The sequence below is a fragment of the Piliocolobus tephrosceles genome, chromosome 21 (genome assembly GCF_002776525.5).
Source record: "Piliocolobus tephrosceles isolate RC106 chromosome 21, ASM277652v3, whole genome shotgun sequence".
Classification (NCBI taxonomy): domain Eukaryota; kingdom Metazoa; phylum Chordata; class Mammalia; order Primates; family Cercopithecidae; genus Piliocolobus; species Piliocolobus tephrosceles.
The window spans coordinates 22,322,911-22,344,507 of record NC_045454.1 but is presented as its reverse complement, the minus strand read 5'-3'; the positions used below and the strand labels follow the sequence as shown (position 1 = coordinate 22,344,507).

Genomic DNA, 21,597 nt, shown 5'->3' with positions numbered 1-21,597 from the left:
GGAGGCTGATGCGGACGGATCACCCAAGGGCAGGCGTTGGAGACCAGCCTGACCAACACGGTGAAACCCTGTCTCTACTAAAAAATAAAAAAAGTAGCCAGGCATGATGGTGCGCGCCTGTACTCCCAGCTGCTCCGTAGGTTGCGGCAGAAGAATCTCTTGAACCCGGGAGGCAGAGGTTGCAGTGAGCCGAGATCACCCCACTATACTTAATCCTGGGCGACAGAGCCAGACCCTAAGAAGAAGAAGAAGAAAAAAAAAAACAAAAAAAAAAACATGTCAGGTAGTGAGGCTGCTGTGAAAAACACTCAACAAGAGTAAAGGAGGTCAAGTTAGGAGCGGGGGAGGCAGTTTGCCCTGAAGGGACACAGAAGACCTAACGAAGGTGACATTGGAGCCATGGAGGCGGAGGGAGAGTGGTGGGGCAGCGGGGAGAGCAGGAGTAGAGGGGAGGGCAGGGGCCAAGGCCCCGAGGCAGGAATGGGTTCCTGTGTTGGGAACAGCAGGAGGGCCTGAACAGCCAGAGCAGAGTGGGAGGAAAGAGGAGTAGAAGGTGACATCAGAGACATGAAGGGGTCATCGTCCTGAAACAGCACCTCCAGATCCCCGGGGCTGCTTCTCCCCAGGGTGCCCCGCCTGCTTGGGTGAGGTCTGGATTGTAGCTGTAGTCCTAGCCTGATGGCCCCCACCCTCCTCTAATGCCTATTTGGGGTCCCTGCACAGTGACCCCCAGGCCGGGATATCAGGGCTCTGAGGGGAGATCACTTGGAGGTTCGCTTCCTTGAACTCCTGAGGATGACCTCCATCATTTGAAATCGGAAACCCGGTCCCCAAACTGCGCTCCAAGTCCTCTTGTGACTCTGGGGGTGACCTTTCCAGACTCCCTGGGAAGGTGGGGGGGTGGTCCTCAGAGCCCCAGCGGAGTCGGAGACACCTGGACTATCCGCCGCGTCCCCAGAAGTCGCGGTCCCTGCGCCACCCGGAGAGGCCCGTGCAGCGGCCGCTTCCCGGGCCGCTGCGGCAAAGGCTGGGCGACCGCGCCCTCCCCCCGCGGTGATTCATCCCGCCCCCTCCCTCTCCTCCCTCCTCCCTCCCTAGGCCGCCGCCGCCGCCGCCGCTGCAGTGCGCAGGAGACCGCGGTCCGCGCCCGAGCGCGCCCGAGCCGAAGCGGGACCCGGGTCGGTGCACCTAGCGGATGTGCCCGGCTGTGCGCGCCAGCGCAGCAGCCCGAGCAGCGGCCGCCGCCCGCGCGGCGGGGATGCCCGGACGCCGGGCCCCGGGGCTGGGCCCCCGGCGGTAACCGGAGCGGGGGGGCCGCGCCCCCCCTCTTCCCCCCCTCGCCGGTCCCAGAGCCGCAGCTGCTGCGCCCGCGCGCTCCCGGGACATTCTAACCGCCGCCGGGTCCCGCCGCCTCTCGCCCCGCTATTAATACCGGCGGCCCGGGAGGGGGGCGCAGCACGCGCCGCGCAGCCATGGGGAGGCTGCTGGCTTTAGTGGTCGGCGCGGCACTGGGTGAGTGCGCAGGGGGCGCGCGCGGCCGGGGGCACCGCGGGGTCGCTGGTGGGGCGGCGGGAGTGGCGCTCGGGACTCGGGGCAGCCGCGCGAGAGCCGCCCCCGGCCCAACCCCGGGCCGCGCCAAGTCAGCTTCAGAAGTTGTGCGCGCGGGAGTCCGGCTTGGGGAGGGCGGTGGAGGTGCGGGTGGGCTCCAGCGGGCGGGGGCCGGGCTGGCACAGCCTCGCGGCTGCAGGCGCCCAGCCGGGGGCGAGAAAACGCGGAGTCAGCTGCTCCCGGAGCCCCGCAGGCTGCAATGTGACACCCACGGCGGGGGGGGGGGGGGGGGGGGAAGGCGGCGCCCGGAGACTGGGACGGGAAAGACGGAGGGACAGGGAGAGATGGAGACGGGAGGAAGCGGGCGAGAGACAGAGAAGGACTCAGAGAGCATCTGAGTGGTGTGCTGGGAGGCTGGGGACGTGGGGGTCAAGGGGGAGACGGAGACAGAGAGAGGGGTATTGGAGACAGAGAGAGAGAAAGAAAAAGAAAGAGTTAAGAGACTGAGCGCGATGGAGAAAGGGAAACTTGAGAGAGGCAGAAGGAGATGGAGAGAAGAGAGAGGGAGATGGGGGTGCCCGTGAACACCGGGAGAGAATCTGGCATGGAGTTTTAAAAGGGATAGACGTGGAAAGGGATTAGGAGAGGTCTCCTTCTGAGCCCAGAGAGTGGACACAAAGTGAAGGGACCTTCAGAGAGACCCCTGAGAGAGACAAAGATGGGAGGGACTGAGACAGAGGCCCTCTGGGAGTCTGAAAGGGACCGCAGCAGGGGCGGATGGATGAGAAGTCCTGAGGATCAGGAGACAAGGACAGCACAGGGCTGCAGCAGAAGAGACACAGCGTTAGCTACAGTGTGCTGGGAGGCAGGAAGGAGGTGCCAGGTAAGAGAGTGAAGGAATTCTAAGACTGGAATTCCGTGGGGTGCAAAGGCCCTGGGGCAGGAGAGAGCTCAGGAAAGCTTTGAGTAGTGGATGGGGTTGGGGTGGGAAGAGCTCTAGAGGCGAGGACCCTGGGGAAGAGGGGATGATGGAAGCAGGGGAGGCTGGGGAGGGGATGGCTCACACAGGGGCTTGTGGGGCTGGGAGGAGGGGCTGAGTGTGGATCAGCCCCAGTTCCAGTGCCCACCTCCCCACAATCCCCCACCCCCAGACCTTCTTTTCTCCCAACCCATTTCTCCTGGAGCTAGCTGGTTTTGCAGTTTAATGGTGAAAGCGACTGCCACCTTGAACTTCTAACTTAGCTGGAAGGGTCGTTGTACCACCTAGGTGCTTGGGTTCCCCCAGCAAGGGACTTTCTGAGGAAGGGGCACTCGGGTAGCAAAAAGTCTGAGTTACTGGCAACGTTGACAGTCCCTATGGGGCCTCCCATGTACAAGGCCCTACCTAATGTGTGAAAATGGGCCCAGCCAATGCTGGAAGCAGAGGACCATTTCTTTCAACAAGAGAGAGGGAAACTGAGACTCAGAGACGAATGACTTGCTGAGGTCACACAGTGAGTGACAGGGCTTAGCCTGGCATCCAGTCCTGTCTGCTGGTCATCATTGAGGGGGGAACAGATGGTTTGTGAGGGGTCTGGCATTGCTTAGGGCAATGGGTGCCTCTGCCTGACCTGAGCCTGCTGTCCCCACAGTGTCCTCAGCCTGGGGGGGCTGCGTGGAGGTGGACTCGGAGACCGAGGCCGTGTATGGGATGACCTTCAAAATTCTTTGCATCTCCTGCAAGCGCCGCAGCGAGACCACCGCTGAGACCTTCACCGAGTGGACCTTCCGCCAGAAGGGCACTGAGGAGTTTGTCAAGGTGTGCGGGTGCTGGGCACGGGTGTGGGATGGCGGGAATCCGCGTGTGGGAGGCAGTGGGGCTGGATCTCAGGGAGGGGGCTTGTTTGTTTGTTTTAATAATATGCTGTGATTGCTGACCTGGATTCAGATTCTGGCTCTGCCAATGGCCAGCTGGTGACCTTGGCCAAATCAGTGAGCCTCTCTGAAAGTCAAGTTTCCTCCTTGGTAAAGATGGGGTGGCAGTGGTCTCTAGCCCATAGGTTTGCGTGAGGACCGAATGCATTGATGCACCTGGCACATGGTTGGCACGAAATAAATGTCAATGGACTTATTTGGCACCAGCAAACAATGTGTCGGATAGTCATTACGGAGGGAAGACAGAACTTTTTTCTTTTTTTTTAACCTCCTTTGAAATATGTGTGTATTTTGCATTACATATGGGAGAGGGAACCATAAACTTCTATGACGTGCTGGAGAATTGGGGTCTCCAGCTGCTGGGATCAGACTGCCCTGTCCCTGCTGGAGGAGTGTGTCTGGTGGCTGGGAAAGAACTGCAGAGAATGTTGGCCTAGAGGCCAGATGGGGCTTGAGAGGATGACTGAGGAACGTGTGTGAGCACATGTGCATCTCGGCTGGAGGCAAAAGCAGGGTCTGGATGACTCCAGGCGTGATCCTAGCCCCCGCCCCCACCCCTGTGCCCTCTCTGCCTGAGGTCAAGGCGTCTGAGCCCATCTGTGTCTGTGGGTGTCACGGCAGGGGATAGAATCAGGGTCAGGTAAAAGAAGAGAGGCCCAGGCAGTGACACCTTCTCCCCCCTGGCTACCCCTAGATCCTGCGCTATGAGAATGAGGTGTTGCAGCTGGAGGAGGATGAGCGCTTTGAGGGCCGCGTGGTGTGGAACGGCAGCCGGGGCACCAAGGACCTGCAGGATCTGTCTATCTTCATCACCAACGTCACCTACAACCACTCGGGCGACTACGAGTGCCACGTCTACCGCCTGCTCTTCTTTGAAAACTACGAGCACAACACCAGCGTCGTCAAGAAGATCCACATTGAGGTAGTGGACAAAGGTGAGTCGGGCGCTGCCTGCCCCTTTGCCGTCACCCACTGGCGAGCCAGATGGAGGGACAGATGGCAGGTAGCGGACAGGACAGGCTGGCTCTGTGCCTGGCCAGCCATCCGCCCACAGCAGCGGGCTGGGGGAAGAGGGGAGCAGCCTCTCCCGCCCACTCCAGCTCTGGCCTCTGTTTCCCTCCAGCCCACGGAGAGGTCAAAGCATGCGTCTCACCCGCAGATGCTCCGGGTACAGAACCCAGCTCTGTCACCTGTGCCGCATGACCTCTGGCAGGTGCCTTCTGTCTCTGAGCCAAAGGGTTGTCCTGGGCTCGCCCAGGATAATAATCCGATATGTTTCTCAGGGTGTGGTTTGAGCCATTCTTCCATCACGGGGGTCATGAGGATTGAGCAACTGCAGGCACATGCCCGGCTTCCAGCAGAGCCTTGCACATGGTGGTGCGGGTGGCGGTTCTTACTGTCTGAGTAACTCAGCCCTGCTGCCCTCTGTCATGATGAGACAAGGGAGCGTGCCACCTAGAGCAGAGTTCCGCACACCCCTCTGCACTCCTGCCACAGGGGAGCCGTGCTGGCCTGCAGAGTCTCACTCAACACCTCTGAGGCGGGCCCAAGGGTCCTTTCTAAAACTCTCAGGTGAGGCAGTGTGGGGCCACAGGTGTGGGGCCCACCCTCTGAGCAGCAAGGATCTACAGCGCTTTTGGATGTATCATCATTTTGCCTCAGCCACCCTGGACCCCTTGTTTGAGGGAGGTCCACCCCTTCTCTGAACCATCTTCTGCTCAGCATCAATTGCAATTGTCCAGCGCCCTGTGGCCACTGGCTTAGAGTCGGGGAGATAGCCCAGGTTTGAACCAGCTACAAGTCGTGGCAAGAAGGTCTCTCGGGGCTACGGCACGCACATCCTCACGGGCAACATGCACTGCCCGTCTTTTCCGTGAGATGGATGCTGGCCTCAGTGCCTTACAAGGAGTTCCTTAGTGAATCCTCTCCCCACCCTCGGGGTAGGGGCTCTTCCTATCCCCATTTTACAGATGAGAAAACCACGGCTCAGGGAGGGAAAGTTATGTGGCCAAAGTCATGTGATTGGGAGCTGGACTTGAACCCAGAGGAGCTTGTGTGACTGTGTCTCTGTTCTTGGCATGATTCACTGTACTCTGTGATCAGCCAGAGCCTGTGGGTTTCTTTTTATAATTAGCATTTTTACGTTTATTGTCAAAGTGGTGTAGCCGAATGCAATTCAGCAGGCATGTCTGAGCCACTCAAGTGTTCGTCACGACGCTGGGGGGTGGGGTCAGCCGCAGATGTGGACGATGGAGCCCCGCCCGCAGAGTTGCTGTGACAAAGACACCCCCAGTACTGGGGTTTTACAAAACCTGTTATTGCTCTTGCAAATCTGTAGAGGTGAGATGGGAGAGGGTGGGAGGCCCCAGGGCACTGTTCAGCCACCTAGGTTCTTTCCATCTTGTTGTTTGGCAGTTGGCCAGGGTGTTGTGTCCTCTGTACACCATGACCCAGTAGAGCCTCTCTTTTTTTTTTTAATTTAAATTTTTATTTTTTGATACAGAGTTTTGCTCTTGTTGCCCAGGCTGGAGTGCAATGGCGTGATCTCGGCTCACTGCAACCTCTACCTCCCGGGTTCAAGTGATTCTCCTGCTTCGGCCTCCCTAGTAGCTGGGATTACAGGCATGCACCACCACGCCCAGCTAATTTTTGTATTTTTAGTAGATATGGGGATTCCCCACATTGGCCAGGCTGGTCTCGAAATCCTAACCTGAGGTGATGATCCACCTGCCTTGGCCTCCCAAAGTGCTGGGATTACAGGCATGAGCCACTGCACTCGGCCTGAGCCTCTCTTTTTTAGGATTGTCCACTGCTATCACACTACATCCCAGAGCCCGGATTTTTACCAGCATTTACCATTGTATGCAGTTCCTTATGTTGGCCCTGCAGAGTTTGTTTTCTGCACTATCCACCCAGTTCTAGTGTTTTTTACCCACCATATGTAGTATTGCCTTTTAAACATTACCCACTATATTATAGTATTTTATATTACCCACTATGGTATATTTTATATTACACAATATATTATACTATCATAATATTGCCAAACACAGCAGTTTTTTGTTTTTTGTTAAAGAGAAACCACGTCTCGCTCTGTTGCCCAGGCTGGGATACTGTGGCATAATCATAGCCCACTGCAGCCTGAAACTCCCCAAATCCAGCGATCCTCCTGCTTGAGCCTCCCAAGTAGCTGGGACTACAGGTGTGAGTCACTATGCCCAGCTATATATATATATATATATGTCTTTTTTTGGTAGAGACTGGATCTTGCTATGTTGCCCAGGATGGTCTTGAACTCCTGGCCTCAAACAATCTTCCCTCCTTAGCTGCCGTAAGTGCTGGGATTACAGGAGTGAGCCTCCCCACCTGGCCTGCAGTATTTTTATTATAATCCATCATGCTAGAGTATTTTTGTTTGTTTGTTTGTTTGTTTTTGTGAGACGTAGTCTCGCTCTGTCGCCCAGGCTGGAGCGCAGTGGCCGGATCTCAGCTCACAGCAAGCTCCGCCTCCCGGGTTTATGCCATTCTCCTGCCTCAGCCTCCCGAGTAGCTGGGACTACAGGCTCCCGCCACCTCGCCCGGCTAGTTTTTTTTTTTTTTTTTGTATTTTTTTAGTAGAGAGGGGGTTTCACCGTGTTAGCCAGGATGGTCTCGATCTCCTGACCTCGTGATCCGCCCGTCTCGGCCTCCCAAAGTGCTGGGATTACAGGCTTGAGCCATCGCGCCCGGCCCATGCTAGAGTATTTTTAACATTCCCCACCATGGTGGGTATTTTTATTATCCACCATGCTATGCTATAGTATTTTAAAAATCAATCCTATTGTAGCATTTAAAAATATTCCATTCTATACTATACTATATTCTTCATCACCCCTGATACTACAGTATTTTTAACATGACTCACTGTGCTACTGTATTTTTTCATTACCCACAATACCACAATATTACTGTATTTGTAGCACTGCCTGCCGTTCCTTATTATTATTTTTGTCATGGAGACTCGCTCTGTCACCCAGGCAGGCTGGAGTGCAGTGGCACAATCTCGGCTCACTGCACCTTCCGGGCTCAAGCGATTCTCCTGCCTTAGCCTCGTAAGTAGGTGGGATAACAGGTGCACTCCACCATGCCCAGCTAATTTTTGTACTTGAAGTAGAGACGGGGTTTTACCATGTTGGCCAGGCTGGTCTTGAACTCATGACCTCAGGTGATCACCCGCCTCAGCCTCCCAAAGTGCCGTGATTACAGGTGTGAGCTACCATGCCCGGCCTATTATTATTATTATTATTATTTTGAGTCAGAGTCTCACTCTGTCGCCTAGGCTGGAGTGCAGTGGCACGATCTTGGCTCATTGCAGGCTTCACCTCCCGGGTTCAAGCGATTCTCCTGCCTCAGCCTCCGAAGTAGCTGGGATTACGGGTGCATGCCACCATGCCTGGCTAATTCTTTTTTAGTTTTAATACAGATGGGGTTTCGCTATGTAGACCAGGCTGGTCTTGAACTCCTGGCCTCCATTGATTCACCGACCTTGGCCTCCCAAAATGCTGGGATGACACATGTGAGCCACCACACTGACCTTTCTATTATTTTTATCCACCATCTCGCTGCAGTTTCAGTATTGCCCATCAACCTATATTGCCTCCTGGTAATGACCCCTGAGGAACGAGCCATGTCATTTCCACAGGAGGAGGCGACGGGTCATGGTGGTGAGAACTTCACTGACCTGGAAGAGGTGGAGAAGATGCTGGGAAGCTGCTAGGGGCTGCCCACCAGTGGTAGGAGCAGGCAGATGGGGACCCATGGGGACAGTAATCCTATTTTGGATCCACACAACATGAGTGGAAAATGCCTTGAGGCGCAGCAGCGTCTGAGGCGGGTGAGAAATCCGGCCTGCAGAGTCGCGGCTGGCCTTCAGATCTGCGGGCTGCCTGTGAGATGCCATGTTACCTAAACCCATTTGGGCACTGAGTTCCAGGAGCGGGGGCAAGAATTCGATGATGGGGCTTTATCCGGTGTGCATCCAGCTCAGAGTGGTTCCTGAGGCCAGCCACTGTGGGCAGCCAGGATGCACTCGTCCTTGAGGTTTTCCGAGGCATCAAGGAGATGGTTGGATAAAGAATTTAGCACAGAGCTTGACTGACAGCAGGTGCCCACTACATGAGCCACTAATAATGGCTGTGGAGGCCGGGTGCAGTGGCTCATGCCTGTCATCCCAGCACTTTGGTGGGAAGATTTCTTGAGGCCAGGAGTTCAAGACTAGCCTGAGCAACACACGTAGAGCAAGGCCTCATCTCTACCAAAAAAAAAAAAAGGAAAAAATTCACGGAGCCTGGTGGTGCACACTTGTAGTCCCCACTGCTCAGGAGGCTGAGGCAGGAGGTTGCTTGAGCTCAGGACTTCCAGGCTGCAGTGAGCTATGACTGCATCACTGCGCTCCAGCCTGGGCAATAGAGCAAGACCCTGTCTCTTATAAAAATAAAGAAGTCTGTTGAAAAGAATGAATGAAGGAAGGAAGGAAGGAATGAGAAGGAAACCCTGTCCCAGCTCCTCCCACAGGGAAGCTGGGGCAGGGCAGGCAGGGGGAGCATCCAGCCCCGCTCCCTCCCTCACTCTGGCCCAGAAAGCACTGGTGCCATCTGCACAGGGTGGAGCCACAGAAAGTGCCCCACTCACAGCAGAGGGAGGCCATTTGAGGACAGCAGGGAAAATGGGATCTCAGCCATCCAGGAGGGGGCCAGAGATGTGGGATGGACACCTAGGAAATCCAGCCGAGGACACCAGAGTGGCTTTTGACTCTGGTCCCCTGGCTGAACGTGTTCCCTTTACAGTTTAAATTTAGGCTCAAGGAGAAGCTGGCAATTGGCAGAGCCAGTGCTATAGAGAGGATGTAGGGTTTCCGGAAAATAGCCAGCACTTCAGCAGTGCTGACTATGTGCTCGTCCAAGCATGTTACAGATGTTAACTAATTTCCTCTCCCAGCAACCCTGTGAGAGGGTCTGAGTATTCCCACCTCCATTTTACAGAGGCTCAGAGAGGTGCAGTCCTTTGCCTGAGGTCACACAGCTAGTTAGAGGCAGAGCTGGGATTTGAACCCTGGCAGTCTGGCCCCAGAGCCCCGGCTGTTAACCATTAGGCTTTACTGCCCCAGTTATAATAATAATAACATTCATAAAAGTGAATCTTCATTGAATGCTATTTATAGATCAAGCACTATTCTAAGGATTTTAAAGCATATTTAATTCTCACAGCACTCTGATGAAGGAAGTATTAATTCTACAATTGAAGAAACAGAGGCCCAGAGACACTGAGTCACTTGCCCAAGGTCACACAGCTGGCCAGTGGCAGAGCCAGCCTTTGAACCTGAGCCTTCTGGTTGCAGAGCTACGGCTTTTAGGCACTGTGCGGAGGGCCTCCAGAATGACACAGATGTGCCCTCGAGTTACACAGGGAGGCAGGTTGAGGGTGACCCCCACCAGGCCCACCCAAGGCTGGGTATTAATAATCACAGTGCATACACCAGGCCCAGGGAGGTCGAGCCACTTGCCCAAGCTCACACAGCAAGCTCACAGCGCACTCAGGCTGTCATGCAGTCTGGGCTACCCCCTTAACCCTGCCTGGCCCCTGCAGCCAACAGAGACATGGCATCCATCGTGTCTGAGATCATGATGTATGTGCTCATCGTCGTGTTGACCATATGGCTCGTGGCAGAGATGGTTTACTGCTACAAGAAGATCGCTGCCGCCACGGAGACTGCTGCACAAGAGAACGCGTGAGTGGGGTGGCTGCGAGGAGTGAGGGCACACAGGGCACCTTCGCACTTGCCAGAGAGGAACACCCGGAGCCGGGCGGGGAGGAGGCAGTGGAGCGGCCCAGGGCGCCATCTCAGTACCACCCAGAGCGGGGCGCTCCCTGTCAGACATGGGATGGGGGTGTCAGACCCAGTCCCTTCCTCCCTCAAACCCGGGAGCTCAGGCTCCCAGCCAGATTCCTCAAAGACCCTGAGGAGTCCACCCGTAGCCCCTCCTCTAACTAAGGAGCCCTGTGTACTTGGGGTGGAGCCCGCTACCTTCCCCCATCCCCTGGAGGTTGGGTCGGTCTGATAATGGGGTCACTGTATACCTGGCCTGTCCCCCACAGCTCGGAATACCTGGCCATCACCTCCGAAAGCAAAGAGAACTGCACGGGCGTCCAGGTGGCCGAATAGCCCCGGTAAGGCGGATGGGCGGGCAGAGGAGAAGGGGATTGGGAGGGGCCGAAGTGCCCCAGGTCCCTAATTCCCCCTCTCTTGCTCCCCTTCAGGCCCTGGGCCCCGCCTCAAGGAAGAGCCAGCCCTAATGGGGACTCTCCAGGCACCGCCTGCGCCCAGTGTGGGGGTGGCCACTCCTGGGCCCCGGAAAGCCTGAGTCCTGCCGACGGAGCCGCTGGGGTGGGAGGGGCAGGGGGATTGGCTCGCACCCCCGCCTTGGCCTCCTCCAGCTCCTGCCCCGCCGGCCGCGCACCGCCATGCATGATGGGTAAAGCAATACTGCCGCTGCCCCCACCCTGCTTCTGCTGCCTGTTTGGGGAGGGGGGCGGTGAGGTGGGGGCAGCGGCCCCGCACCCCTCCTCCTTGCTGATTTGCACACATTGGCCGCTTCAGACATGCACTTCTGGGGCCAGCCCCTCCCCGCTTCCTCCCTGCCCGGCGGCAGGGATCGCGATGATGGGCTGGAGCAGTCTGGGGCAGGGGGTTCTGGGACCCACTCCGACTCCCCTCCCCCGGCATCATTTCTTCTCCTGCTTCCTCCGGCTGGACCTGGGGTCCCCCCTCCCTGTAATGCACTCCTGCCCCGGCCCAACCTCGCCCTCTCTCACCAGCCTTGAACTGTGGCCACCTAGAAAGGGGCCCTTTCAGCCTCGTCTCTCTTTACAGAAGTAGTTTTGTTCATGAAATAAAGACTCTTGGACTTGATGCATAGTTTCGATTGTGAGCCCCGTCGCCTTCCTCCCATTCCCGTCCCCGAATCCTAGAGCCCGCTTTCCAGGGACCCTACCTGAGGGCCCACAGGTGAAGACACTAATGTCTGATCTGTGTCGGGGTTGGGGGAGCCATTCGCTCAGCGGAGACCATGAGGGGTGAGGGAGAGTAGAACGGAGCCAGGAAGCGAGGAGGTGCCCTGGAGGGAAGAGAATCGAGGCTGATGCTGGGGTGCAGGGGTGGCATGGGGTGTGCGGTGTGCCCAGCAGTGTGGGTCTCTGGAGAGGTGGGCGCTGGGGAGAAGGAAAGGGAAGGAGAGACAGGTATGGATGGAAAAGCAGAGGAAGCCAGGCTAAACCAGCGTGTCCCAATGAGGGGCCCTGGGCTGAGTGGAGGAAATGGGTACGGTGGAGATGGGTTTGGCTGGGCACAGCGGGCACGTGTGGGTAAGCGGGTGGGGCCGGTTGTGCGGGAGGCCTATCTGGAGCAAGCAGCCGAGGCTGACTGTGTCCGGCGTGTGGTTGAGCACGGGCAGGTGTCTGGCAGTGACCCTGCGCTTCTGGTGTTTACCTGGCCCTGGGTCTGACGTGGACCGCGCCTGGCTGCTGGCGGGACAGTGTGTTATCTGCCTGCGGACGCTTCCGGCCACTTGGCCTGGGCCTCTGCCCTTACCGCTGTGTTTTCCGGGCCAAGCCCCCCATCCCCGCCCACCCCCCCCAACTAGTGCTAGGACTTTCTGGCTCCAGAGGTCACTGCGGCCGGGCGGAGGCTGCCAAAGCAAACCAGCCCCGTGACTTGTAGGAAGGCAGCGGGGGAGGGGCCGAGGGAGGATGAGCAGGGCAGGCGGGAGAGGCTGGGGCTGGGGTCGGGGCCCAGGAATTGAGCAGGGAAGTAGGCAGAGGTGCAGCAAGTGGTGGGCGCAGCCTGGATCTGGGGCTGGAGGGTGCAGACAGGCCTGGGGGGAAGGGGTCCCCGGGTGGGGATGGAGTGGGCTTAGCGCAACTGGGGCCCTCCATCTGGTCTCTTCTGGTCACACCCCCACCCCTCAGCCTGCACTTTCTCCCTAAACCCCCAGTCGCCAGCCAGGCCTTTCCCTGTTCCCACACCCCCGCAGACAGGCACACCTGGGTCCCCCTGGAGGTCCAAGGCGAGCCCCATAGCTGGGCCCGCCTGATCCAGCACCCGCAAGCCCGGCCCCATCAGCTAGGTGGCCTCCAGCCCTGCCAATCGAATGGTCCGGCCCCTCCCCGCCCCTTCGCCCGCCCCTTGCCCAGCCCCCTCCTCCTCAGGTGAGGCAGCCTGGCCTAGCAGGCCCCACGCCACCGGTTCTGCCTCCAGGCCACCCGCTGCTGCGGGGCCACCATGCTCCTGCCCAGGCCTGGAGACTGACCCGACCCCGGAACCACCTCCAGGCTCCGCCCTCACCTGCCGGACCCCCGGGTAAGGACCAGGGCCCCCAGACTCACAGTTCCAGCCCTGAGGACAGGGGTTCCCTCATTCCCCCACCCAGCCTAATGCCCACCTCCTAATAGAGGGGTTCCCCGGGACCTGAAGAGGGTGCACTGTGACGTCCCCCAAAGCACCTAGGTGTTCTGGCCTGCTCTTCCTTCAGACTCAGCGGTTGGACCCCAGTGCTTCCTCCCCAGACCCAGGAGTTCCAGCCCTCAGGCCCCTCCTTCCTCATACTAAGGAGTCCTGGCCCCTAAATTCCTCCTTTCCCAGGACTTATGATTTCAGGTCCTCAGCTGTCTCCTCCCTCAAACCCGGATCCTCAGTCCCCTGCTCCACCAGGCTTAAGCATGGGGGTCCCCAGCCCTGCAAATCCAGGCGTCCCCCCGCTGCTGGTCAGACACTGACCCCATCCTTGAACCCAGCCCAATCTGCGTCCGTGATCACGGCGTGCTCTGGCCAAGGCCCAGTCCCTACAGCCTGCCTGGATGGACGCCTGGGACTGGGGGCGCCAGGACTGGGCTGGGCTGGGCTCCCCCAGGCCCTGCCTCCCCGTCCATCTCCTCACAGGTCCCACCCTGGCCCAGGAGGTCAGCCAGGGAATCATTAACAAGAGGCGGTGACATGGCGCAGAAGGAGGGTGAGTCCCCTTCCCTGAGCCCCAGCTTTGGTTCTGCCTGGCGCCCCGCCCTCTGTGCTCTCTTCTCTACCCTCTACTCTTTGGAGCCCCCTCTCTCTGGGCACCCCTCCCAGATGCATCCCAACCCCCCTTAGTCCTCCTCCACCTGATTAACTATTAACTACATTTTCTGTGCAGCTGTGCCACCGCCAGCCTCCCTTCTACCCTTTATGACCTTCCTGGCATGCTGCCTCAGTTTCCCCTCATCCCCCAGTGATTTCTCAGCTAACCCTGGACTTGTCCTCTACTGGGGCTGAGGCGGGGAGGCTGTAGCTGTCATGGTTAAGGACACAGGTTTGGAGTCAAACACAGAGGCTTGCATTTGCATTTGCTCTTGCCACCTTTTTTGCTGTGTGATCTTATGCAAGTGACGTTATTCTCAGGGCTTTGGTCTCCCTCTGGGTCAAGCATGGATCCCAGTCCTCCCTCCTTGAGGTTGCTGAGTGCATGAGACACACCAGGCACTGTCTGGGGCTCTGCATATAAGACACATGCCATCAACCAGAGCTGTCATGACAGAGGTTGGCAGACTCGGAGTCCCAGAGACCCAGGACCCCCACCGATTCCAGACATTCCTCCACCTCCTGGCACTGTGGGCAAAAGAGCAGAGGGAGGACTTTGGACTGGGCCTGGATGGATGGAGAGGGGAGAGACGGCAGATAAACTACCATAAGGATGACAGAGAGAGACTGCGTGATAGAGTTGCTGGCCCTTGGGAGGCTCCGGGCAGCCCCCGGCTAGCCTGGCTTCCTTTCTACCTCTCACACATGGGACCCAGCTGGAGGGGCGCATGGAGGGGCGGCCTGTTCTTTCTGCCTCCTCCTAGCTGGGGCTGACTCCCTCTCTTCTTCCTGCAACCAGGCTAGCTGGGCTCAGTCCCAGGCAGTAGCATTTTCTAGCTGTATGGCCCTGGGCAGGCGGCAGGTTCTCTCTGGGCCTCCATTCTCTCATCTGTGAAACGGAGAGGGTGACAGTGCATGTCCGACAGTGTGGGGCGAGGCCTGAAATGCCAGGATGGGCAGGAAGCACTGAGCGCGTTGGCTGAAATGATTAGTTCAGATCTCTCGCTTCCTCGGGTCCCGGCAGAGCTGGCAGTTCAGACCCCAAACCATTCAGCTGCAGTCCAGAGGGAACCCAGGCTCCCAGTTACTCAGGAGAAGGCACTGCACCCTAGCTGAGCAGGTGGATGACAGAGTCCAGCTCCTTGGGGACAATCTCTTTCCTGGAGCTGCCGGAAGGACAGCACCCGGGCTTGGGCCTATGGGTGAATGAGCCAGGGAAGAAAAGCAGAAAATGTCTGGATGGACAGGGATGGCCTGGGTACAAAGAGAAACAGACACAAAGTGGGCTCTGGTGCCTCCCTGGCAGCTCCTGGCTGGTCTTGGAGGGGAGTCCTGCTGTCAGGGCTGGGGATGTGGGAGTCGAACCTGGACACAGATGCTGAAGCGTTCCAATTCTGCACTTACTTGCCGGGTGACCCGGGTTTGGTGGCTGCCAGACTTTGGGCCTCCTTTTCTCATCTATAAACTGGGGGTGATGGCAACGGCGCCTTCCTCGTGAACAGCTGCAAGGATTTAAGGATGCTGTGCAGGACTGGACGGGGTTAGGGCAGGGCAGTGTGTCCATGTGTGGTTCTGAGATCCGTTGTGGCTGCAGCGGCTGCTGTTGGTGGTATCACTGTTATTGCTGCTGGCTTCTGGTTGCTGCCTGGGAACTTGGAATTGGAGGAGGTGATATTGGAGTTGCAATTCCAAAGATGCCAGGCAGAGGGAAGAGCAAGGTTCTTGCTCTTCTGTGGGAAGCTGGGAGGTGACACAGCGCTGGTGTGCACATAGCCAGTTGTGGTAATTCTGGAGGTGAAGTTGGAAGTGGAGCTGGGTGGGAGAAGAGGTGTGCAAGCTGGACCAGGCAGGGGTGGGACTGCTTTGAGGAAGAGCAGGCCAATTCCACGCAGTGCCAGGTCTCTCCACAAGGTGGCGCCAGTGGTTAGTCCCTGCTTCTCTTGTCTAACTTGTATCTCACAAGTTCTACTGTTTGGGTTGTTTTTGGAAGGTCTCTCTGGTGCCTGATAATGACCCACATGGTTGTCTGGGAATTGGGGTAAACATGCTTCCAATTCTCTAAAAGCCATGCTTATACCTTAGTGGGGCTGGAAATGCCAGGCTGAGGGACTTAAGCTGTCCTGGGGGTGCTAAGGAGTCACAGAGGGCTCTATAGGTAAAGAGGGGACAGGTTGGATTTGGTGTTTCAGTAGGTTTCCCAAGCCTCCGTGTGGAGGGTGGGCTAGAAGGGAGACTGAGCCCGCCAGTTGGATGGGGCTGGAGCAAGGTGGAGATGGAGGTAGAGAAGGAACCTGGAGAAGGAGAGTCACTCAGGAGGACTGGCAGGCTGTGGGGGGAGGGGAATGTTATGCAGACGGGGGTGGTCCTAGGAGTGAGGGCCACTGAGACAGGACCTGGGAGGAAGAATATACTTGGGGAGACACTGAGGCCATTCTGGGACCTGGTAGGGGCAAAGAGACTAGGAGGTCCCAGGGAAAGGTATTTAAAAGGTATTTAAAGGACTGCAGGAACCCTGACCTGGGACCTGGAAGACCGTCTAGGGCTGGGGACAGAGGGGAAACTGAGTCCACAAAGGTGGATGAGACAGACTTAGGGGTAGGGAGCAGTAGGGGGAGGCTGCGGCCAGCCCTACAAACTCCACATTTTACGGAGTAGGTAGAGCGTGGGTGGAGACAGCAGCCTCAGAGACAGAAAGGAGAATCAGATGCACGTGGTGTCCCGGAAGTCCAAAGAGGAGATTCAGGAAGCTGCAGTCATGTAAAATGAGGCCCGAGACACAGAGCCACCAGTTGAATGGATTTTCAGAGCCAGAGAGCCAAAGAAGTCAGGTGTGAGGGTCTTTGCAGCCAAATGGTGGAGGCGGAGGAACTGACCTGTGACAAGACCCAAGGCAGCCGTAGGGACCTGGAGAAAGCAGGGGCAGAGAGTCTCAGGGAGACATGGGAGTGGGGGAGGTCTGGCTTACCGAGGGAAATGGCCCTGCTGCTGGGATCAAAGAATTGATGATGACATGTCGCCTGTCCCAGTAGAGACACGCAGGGAGGAGGATGAGGATGCGTCCCACACCCTGGGCCAGATGAGGATGTTGCCTTTCCCAGTAGAGACATGCAGGGAGGATGCCTGTCATACTGGGGGAGCCCCAGGATGCAGATGCTTCCTGTCCCACTGGAGGCACTGAAGTCCTCTGAACCATGCAGCATGGAAGGAGGTTCTTCCTCTCACCCTAGGAGACACATACATAGTGGCGTTGCTTCCTGTCCCACCAGATGTGCCAAGGCCTCTAGGCTGCATTCTGCATGGCCTAGAGCCCTGGCAGGCACAGCTGAAAACAAAGGAAGCAAGACCAGCCCCACGGCTGTGGGGAGGCAAGACCTGCCGCCGGAACCTGGAGAATGGTCCTGGGCAGAGTTGGGGGGCGGTAGGCCTGAGAGCCCCTCGCAGGACAGGCAGGGGTCAGCCAGCAGTAGCTGGGCTGGTCTGGCCCACTGGGGCCTCTTTTGGGGAAGACAGTGTTCCCTCATAACTTGATGGGAGCCACTGAGCTCTCAATTTTTTTTTTTTTTTTTTTTTGTGACAGAATCTCGCTCTATTGCCCAGGCTACAGTACAGTGGTGCAATCTTGGTTCACTGCAACCTCCACCTCCCGGGTTCAAGCGATTCTCCTGCGTCAGCTTCCCAAGTAGCTGGGATTACAGGCGCCTGCCACCACGCCCAGCTAATTTTTGTATTTTTAGTAGAGGCAGGGTTTCACCATGTTGGCCAGGCTGGTCTCGAACTCCTGACCTCAAGTGATCCCCCTGCCTCAGCCTCCCAAAGTGCTGGGATCATAGGCATGAGCCACCATGCCCCGCCTGAGCTCTCAAATTCTTTTTTTTTTTTTTTTTGAGACAGAGTCTCGCTCTGTCTCCCAGGCTGGAGTGCAGTGGCCCAATCTCGGCTCACTGCAACCTCCGCCTCCCAGGTTCAAGCATTTCTCCTGCCTCAGCCTCTCAAGTAGCTGGGACCGCAGGCATCCATCACCACACCTGGCTAATCTTTGTATTCCCAGCAGACACGGGATTTCGCCATATTGGCCAGTCTGGTCTTGAACTCCTGACCTTGTGATCCGCCTACCTCGGCCTCCCAAAGTGCTGGGATTACAGGCGTGAGCCACCGCGCCCGGCTGAGCTCTCAAATTCTTAAGACACCCAGACAATGGCCACCCCAGGAAGGTCCTATACCACTCCCTGCTCTGTTCCGGGCACTGGCCTGGTGCCGTGCTCACCAGCCACACCACCATGGGCGCAGATGGGAGAGCTGGGAGCTTCTGCCGCCCCGGGGGGTGCTTTGCAGCTGCCAAGGGCAGTTGAGCCCAAGCCAGGCCCAGCTGAAGGCTTTCAGCAGCCTTTACTCTTTGGTCCTCTTGTAAGCCCTAGTGAAGGGGTTGGCTTTTAATCTCCAGGACCTCTTTGCGCTGGGAATAAAATCCCTTTTCCTGTGCCACCAGCCCTCCCCAGCTGGCCCCAACCTTGGTTCCCACTACCTTCCCCAAGCTCCAGCCATCTGGTCGTCTCGATGGCCTCTCCAGCCTCTGACATAACAGAGCCTGCTTATTCTTGCCTCAAGACCTTTGCCTGTGCTGTTCCCTCTGCCCACAGTGCCCTTCCTTGCGGTCTGTGCATGGCTGGCACCTCACCTTTCAGAGCTTAGCTCAGAAGTCTCTTCTAGGGGAGGCCCTCTGATCCCTGATCCCCCTGCAGCAGCCCATTTGCTGCCCCCAGCCTGCACGGTTTTCCTCACAGCCTCTGCCACAATCTGGAAATTATCGGGTTCATTTACTTGTTTCCTTATTAATGTCTCCCACTCCCCACCCACACGCATGAGAATGTGAACCCCTGAGAGCCGTAACCTTATCTGTCTTCTTTGGGTTATGTTCCCAGAACCTAGAAAGGTGCCAGGCACACAGCGGATGCTCAGTAGGATGGTAAACAAATAAAGCTCCATTAGGCTGATGAAAAAACTGAGGGTCAGGTGCGGTGGCTCACACCTGCAATCTCAACACTTTGTTTGGGAGACTGAGGCAAGCAGATAGCTTGAATCTAGGAGTTCATGACCAGCCTGGCCAACATGGCAAACCCTGTCTCTACAAAAAATACAATAATTAGCTGAATGTGGTGGTGTAGCTTAATCCCAGCTACTCAGGAGACTGACAGGTGGGAGAATTACCTGAGCCGGAGAGCTTGAGACTGCAGTGTGCCATGATCGCACCCCTGCACTCCAGCCTGCGCAGCACAGTGAGACCCTGTCTCAAAAACAAAAAAAAAAGAAAAGAAAAGAAAAAACTGAGGCTGAGGCTCAGAGAGGGGAGGGGAGTTGCTCAGGCCCACACAGCTCTAACGATTTATAAAGCATTTATAAAGAACTTGCTATGTGCCAGGCACTTCTGCACAGTGAGAGACTGGATGGCTTCGTGGCTGTACATAGGGGACCTGGCATCAAACCTGCTCAGGATTCAGGACGCTGTTCTGTTTCTTCCAGGCTGCCACCATGGGCATGTGACCCCCCCTTCTCTAAGCTATCTGAAAGACAGAAATCATAGTTGTGGGATTGAAATAAGGACTAAATGAGCTGATGTATTTAGAGCAGTGCTTAGCACCTAGGAGGCATCTATACAATTTGGGCTATTCTTCTTCTTCTTGAAAATAACTTTAAATTGTTATTTTTACAAGTAGGTGCTCAGTGGATGCCCATTTAATAGATAAGAAAGTTGAGGCTCAAAGATAGGATGGCATCTGCCTTACATCCCAGCTAGGAAGGGGTAGGGTCAATATTTTTAAATGGGGCTGGCCAGGTGCAGTGGCTCACTCCTGTAATCTCAGCACTTTGGGAGGCTGAGGAAGGAAGATCGCTTCAGCACAGGAGTTTGAGACCAGCCTGGACAACATAGCAAGACCACATCTCTAAAAAATATATACATAAAATAAAATGAGGCTGGCAGATTTTCAAGTGGAGAGGCAAATTTGATCTTGCAACTGGGTACCATGAGAGAGATCTGATTTAGGGGGTATCTAGGGGCAAAGTATCTAGAACAGCAGATACAACTGAGGCAGCAAGGAAATGCCAGCGGCAGGAAAGAGAGCTACCAAGAGGGCAAAGGTTGGGAGTCACAGTCCCAAGAAGAGACAACCCAAAGCAAAGACGGAAATACAAAAGCACAGTGTCACTGGGGAGGAGACATTCCCTAAGTGCCAGGAAAGTGCAGGGCGGAGGCAGAGAAGGTGGCAGGTGGCCTGGCCATGCCCCCCTCCCAGCTGGAACGCTGGGGGAGCTGGGCACCTGGTTGTTCACGCGGTAGGGGAGGGACAGCCCTGTCAACTGCCGGCCTCAGGAAACTGGGCCTGGGGAGGGCAAGCTTGGGCATAGTAAGTTAGCCCTGGGGGCAGGGCAGAGCTGGCCTCGTGCCCAGACCCTGCCGCAGTGAGGACAGGCCTGGCTGTCGCCCCAGCATGGTGTCTGTTGCAGGTGGCCGGACTGTGCCGTGCTGCTCCGGACCCAAGGTGGCAGCTCTCACTGCAGGGACCCTGCTACTTCTGACAGCCATCGGGGCGGCATCCTGGGCCATTGGTGAGAGCGGTTCCTGTGTTTCTGACCTCCCCTGGCCCCTGCAGCCTCCAGCCTGCCTGCCCTCACCCCTCCCTTCTCTGCAGTGGCTGTTCTCCTCAGGAGTGACCAGGAGCCGCTCTACCCAGGTGAGTGGAGCAGGCTGGGACCCTCTGGGGGAGCCCTGGAGGACACCTGTATCTGGCGGGAGCTCAACAAGCGTATTTGTTGAATAAATGTACAAATGCATGCAGAAATGCGAATCATAATAGTGCATTTGTATCGAGTGCCTGCTATGTACCAGGCACTATTCTAAGCACCCCACATGTCTAATCCAGACTTTTTCAGACACCAGTGTATTACTCATGAGTGCCTCATAAAATTAAATTAGTGAGTTGGAAAACCACGTTTTTTTTTTTTAAGTATGAAATAGATTAGATTACAGACTATCACAGTGCATCTCGCAGGAAGCAAAGGTTACACTAATTTTGGTTTTGTTTTGTTTTTGCATCCATATACATGTAATCCCACTGCATCCCCATGCTGTGAGGGTGGGACTGTTATTCTCCCCATTTTGCAGTTGGGGAAACTGAGGCTTCGAGCAATGTGATAGTTTGCCACAGACTACAGAGCTACGGGCTACATCAGGATGTAAAAATGTGTTTCTTATTGCAGGGCATGGTGAAAACATGTTGGGGAGGCATGGTATAAATTCAGAGGGCCCTTCTAACTCTCCTAGGAGGTAGGGTTAAAAAAAAAAAAAAAAGTCTTGCTCTGTCACCCAGGCTGAAGTGCAATGGTGCAGTCTCGGCTCACTGCAACCTCCACCTCCCAGGTTCAAGCGATTCTCCTGCCTCAGCCTCCCAAGTAGCTAGGAATGCAGGCATGTACCACCATGCCCAGCTAATTTTTGTGTTTTTAGTAGAGACAGGGTTTCACCATGTTGGCCAGGCTGGTCTCGATCTCCTTACTTCAAGCAATCCAGCTGCCTCAGCCTCCCAAAGTGCTGGGATTACAGGCGTGAGCCACCGCACCTGTCCCTGGTAGTTGCTGTTATTAGTTCCATTTTACAGATGTGCAAAATGAGGACTAGAGAGGACATGCAGCTGGGGAATGAGGGGCCAGGAACAGCTCTTAGACTTATCCACTGTAGGTGTGTCTGCAGGCATGTGGAATGAATGGCCACACAAATAAATAGATAAAGAAACTAACTGTAGGATGAATGAATGAATATTCCCAAATGCCAACTTCAAGCTGCCATTCCCTGATACAGGACAGCAGGAAAAAAGGGGAAGTTGGGTGGTGGGATATATTTTTCATGTCTATGAGCCTCATCTAATTCCATAAAGGATTCAGTTCACACTAAAATCAGAAATGAAAATCCAGACAAGGAAAGCCAACATCAACATTAA

The 21,597-nt window shown here is 56.2% G+C and overlaps 2 protein-coding genes across 2 annotated transcripts in view; both read left to right on the top strand.

The window, feature by feature from the left end:
* The first annotated feature begins 258 nt into the window (after positions 1-258).
* Positions 259-11,410, top strand: SCN1B (sodium voltage-gated channel beta subunit 1). Its single transcript, XM_023197000.2, has 6 exons — positions 259-1,512; positions 3,180-3,346; positions 4,157-4,397; positions 10,087-10,228; positions 10,597-10,668; positions 10,759-11,410. The coding sequence occupies exons 1-5, from the start codon at positions 1,473-1,475 to the stop codon at positions 10,661-10,663; spliced, it is 657 nt and encodes a 218-aa protein (XP_023052768.1). The 5' UTR covers positions 259-1,472; the 3' UTR covers positions 10,664-10,668; positions 10,759-11,410.
* A 1,309-nt stretch (positions 11,411-12,719) lies between these two features.
* HPN (hepsin) overlaps positions 12,720-21,597 on the top strand; it is a 15,886-nt gene continuing 7,008 nt past the window's right edge. The window contains exons 1-4 of the mRNA XM_026448765.1: positions 12,720-12,856; positions 13,453-13,505; positions 20,108-20,209; positions 20,293-20,334. Coding sequence (XP_026304550.1) covers positions 13,490-13,505; positions 20,108-20,209; positions 20,293-20,334 — 160 coding nt within the window. The 5' untranslated portion in view covers positions 12,720-12,856; positions 13,453-13,489. The remainder of the gene's footprint in view (positions 12,857-13,452; positions 13,506-20,107; positions 20,210-20,292; positions 20,335-21,597) is intronic.

Bases quoted from the DNA above. Each gene is read 5' to 3' on its own strand.
- SCN1B (XM_023197000.2), top strand. From the start codon at position 1,473: ATGGGGAGGCTGCTGGCTTTAGTGGTCGGCGCGGCACTGG. The intron at 3,347-4,156 runs GTGTGCGGGTGC...GGCTACCCCTAG, and splicing joins GCACTGAGGAGTTTGTCAAG to ATCCTGCGCTATGAGAATGA. The intron at 4,398-10,086 runs GTGAGTCGGGCG...TGGCCCCTGCAG, and splicing joins CATTGAGGTAGTGGACAAAG to CCAACAGAGACATGGCATCC.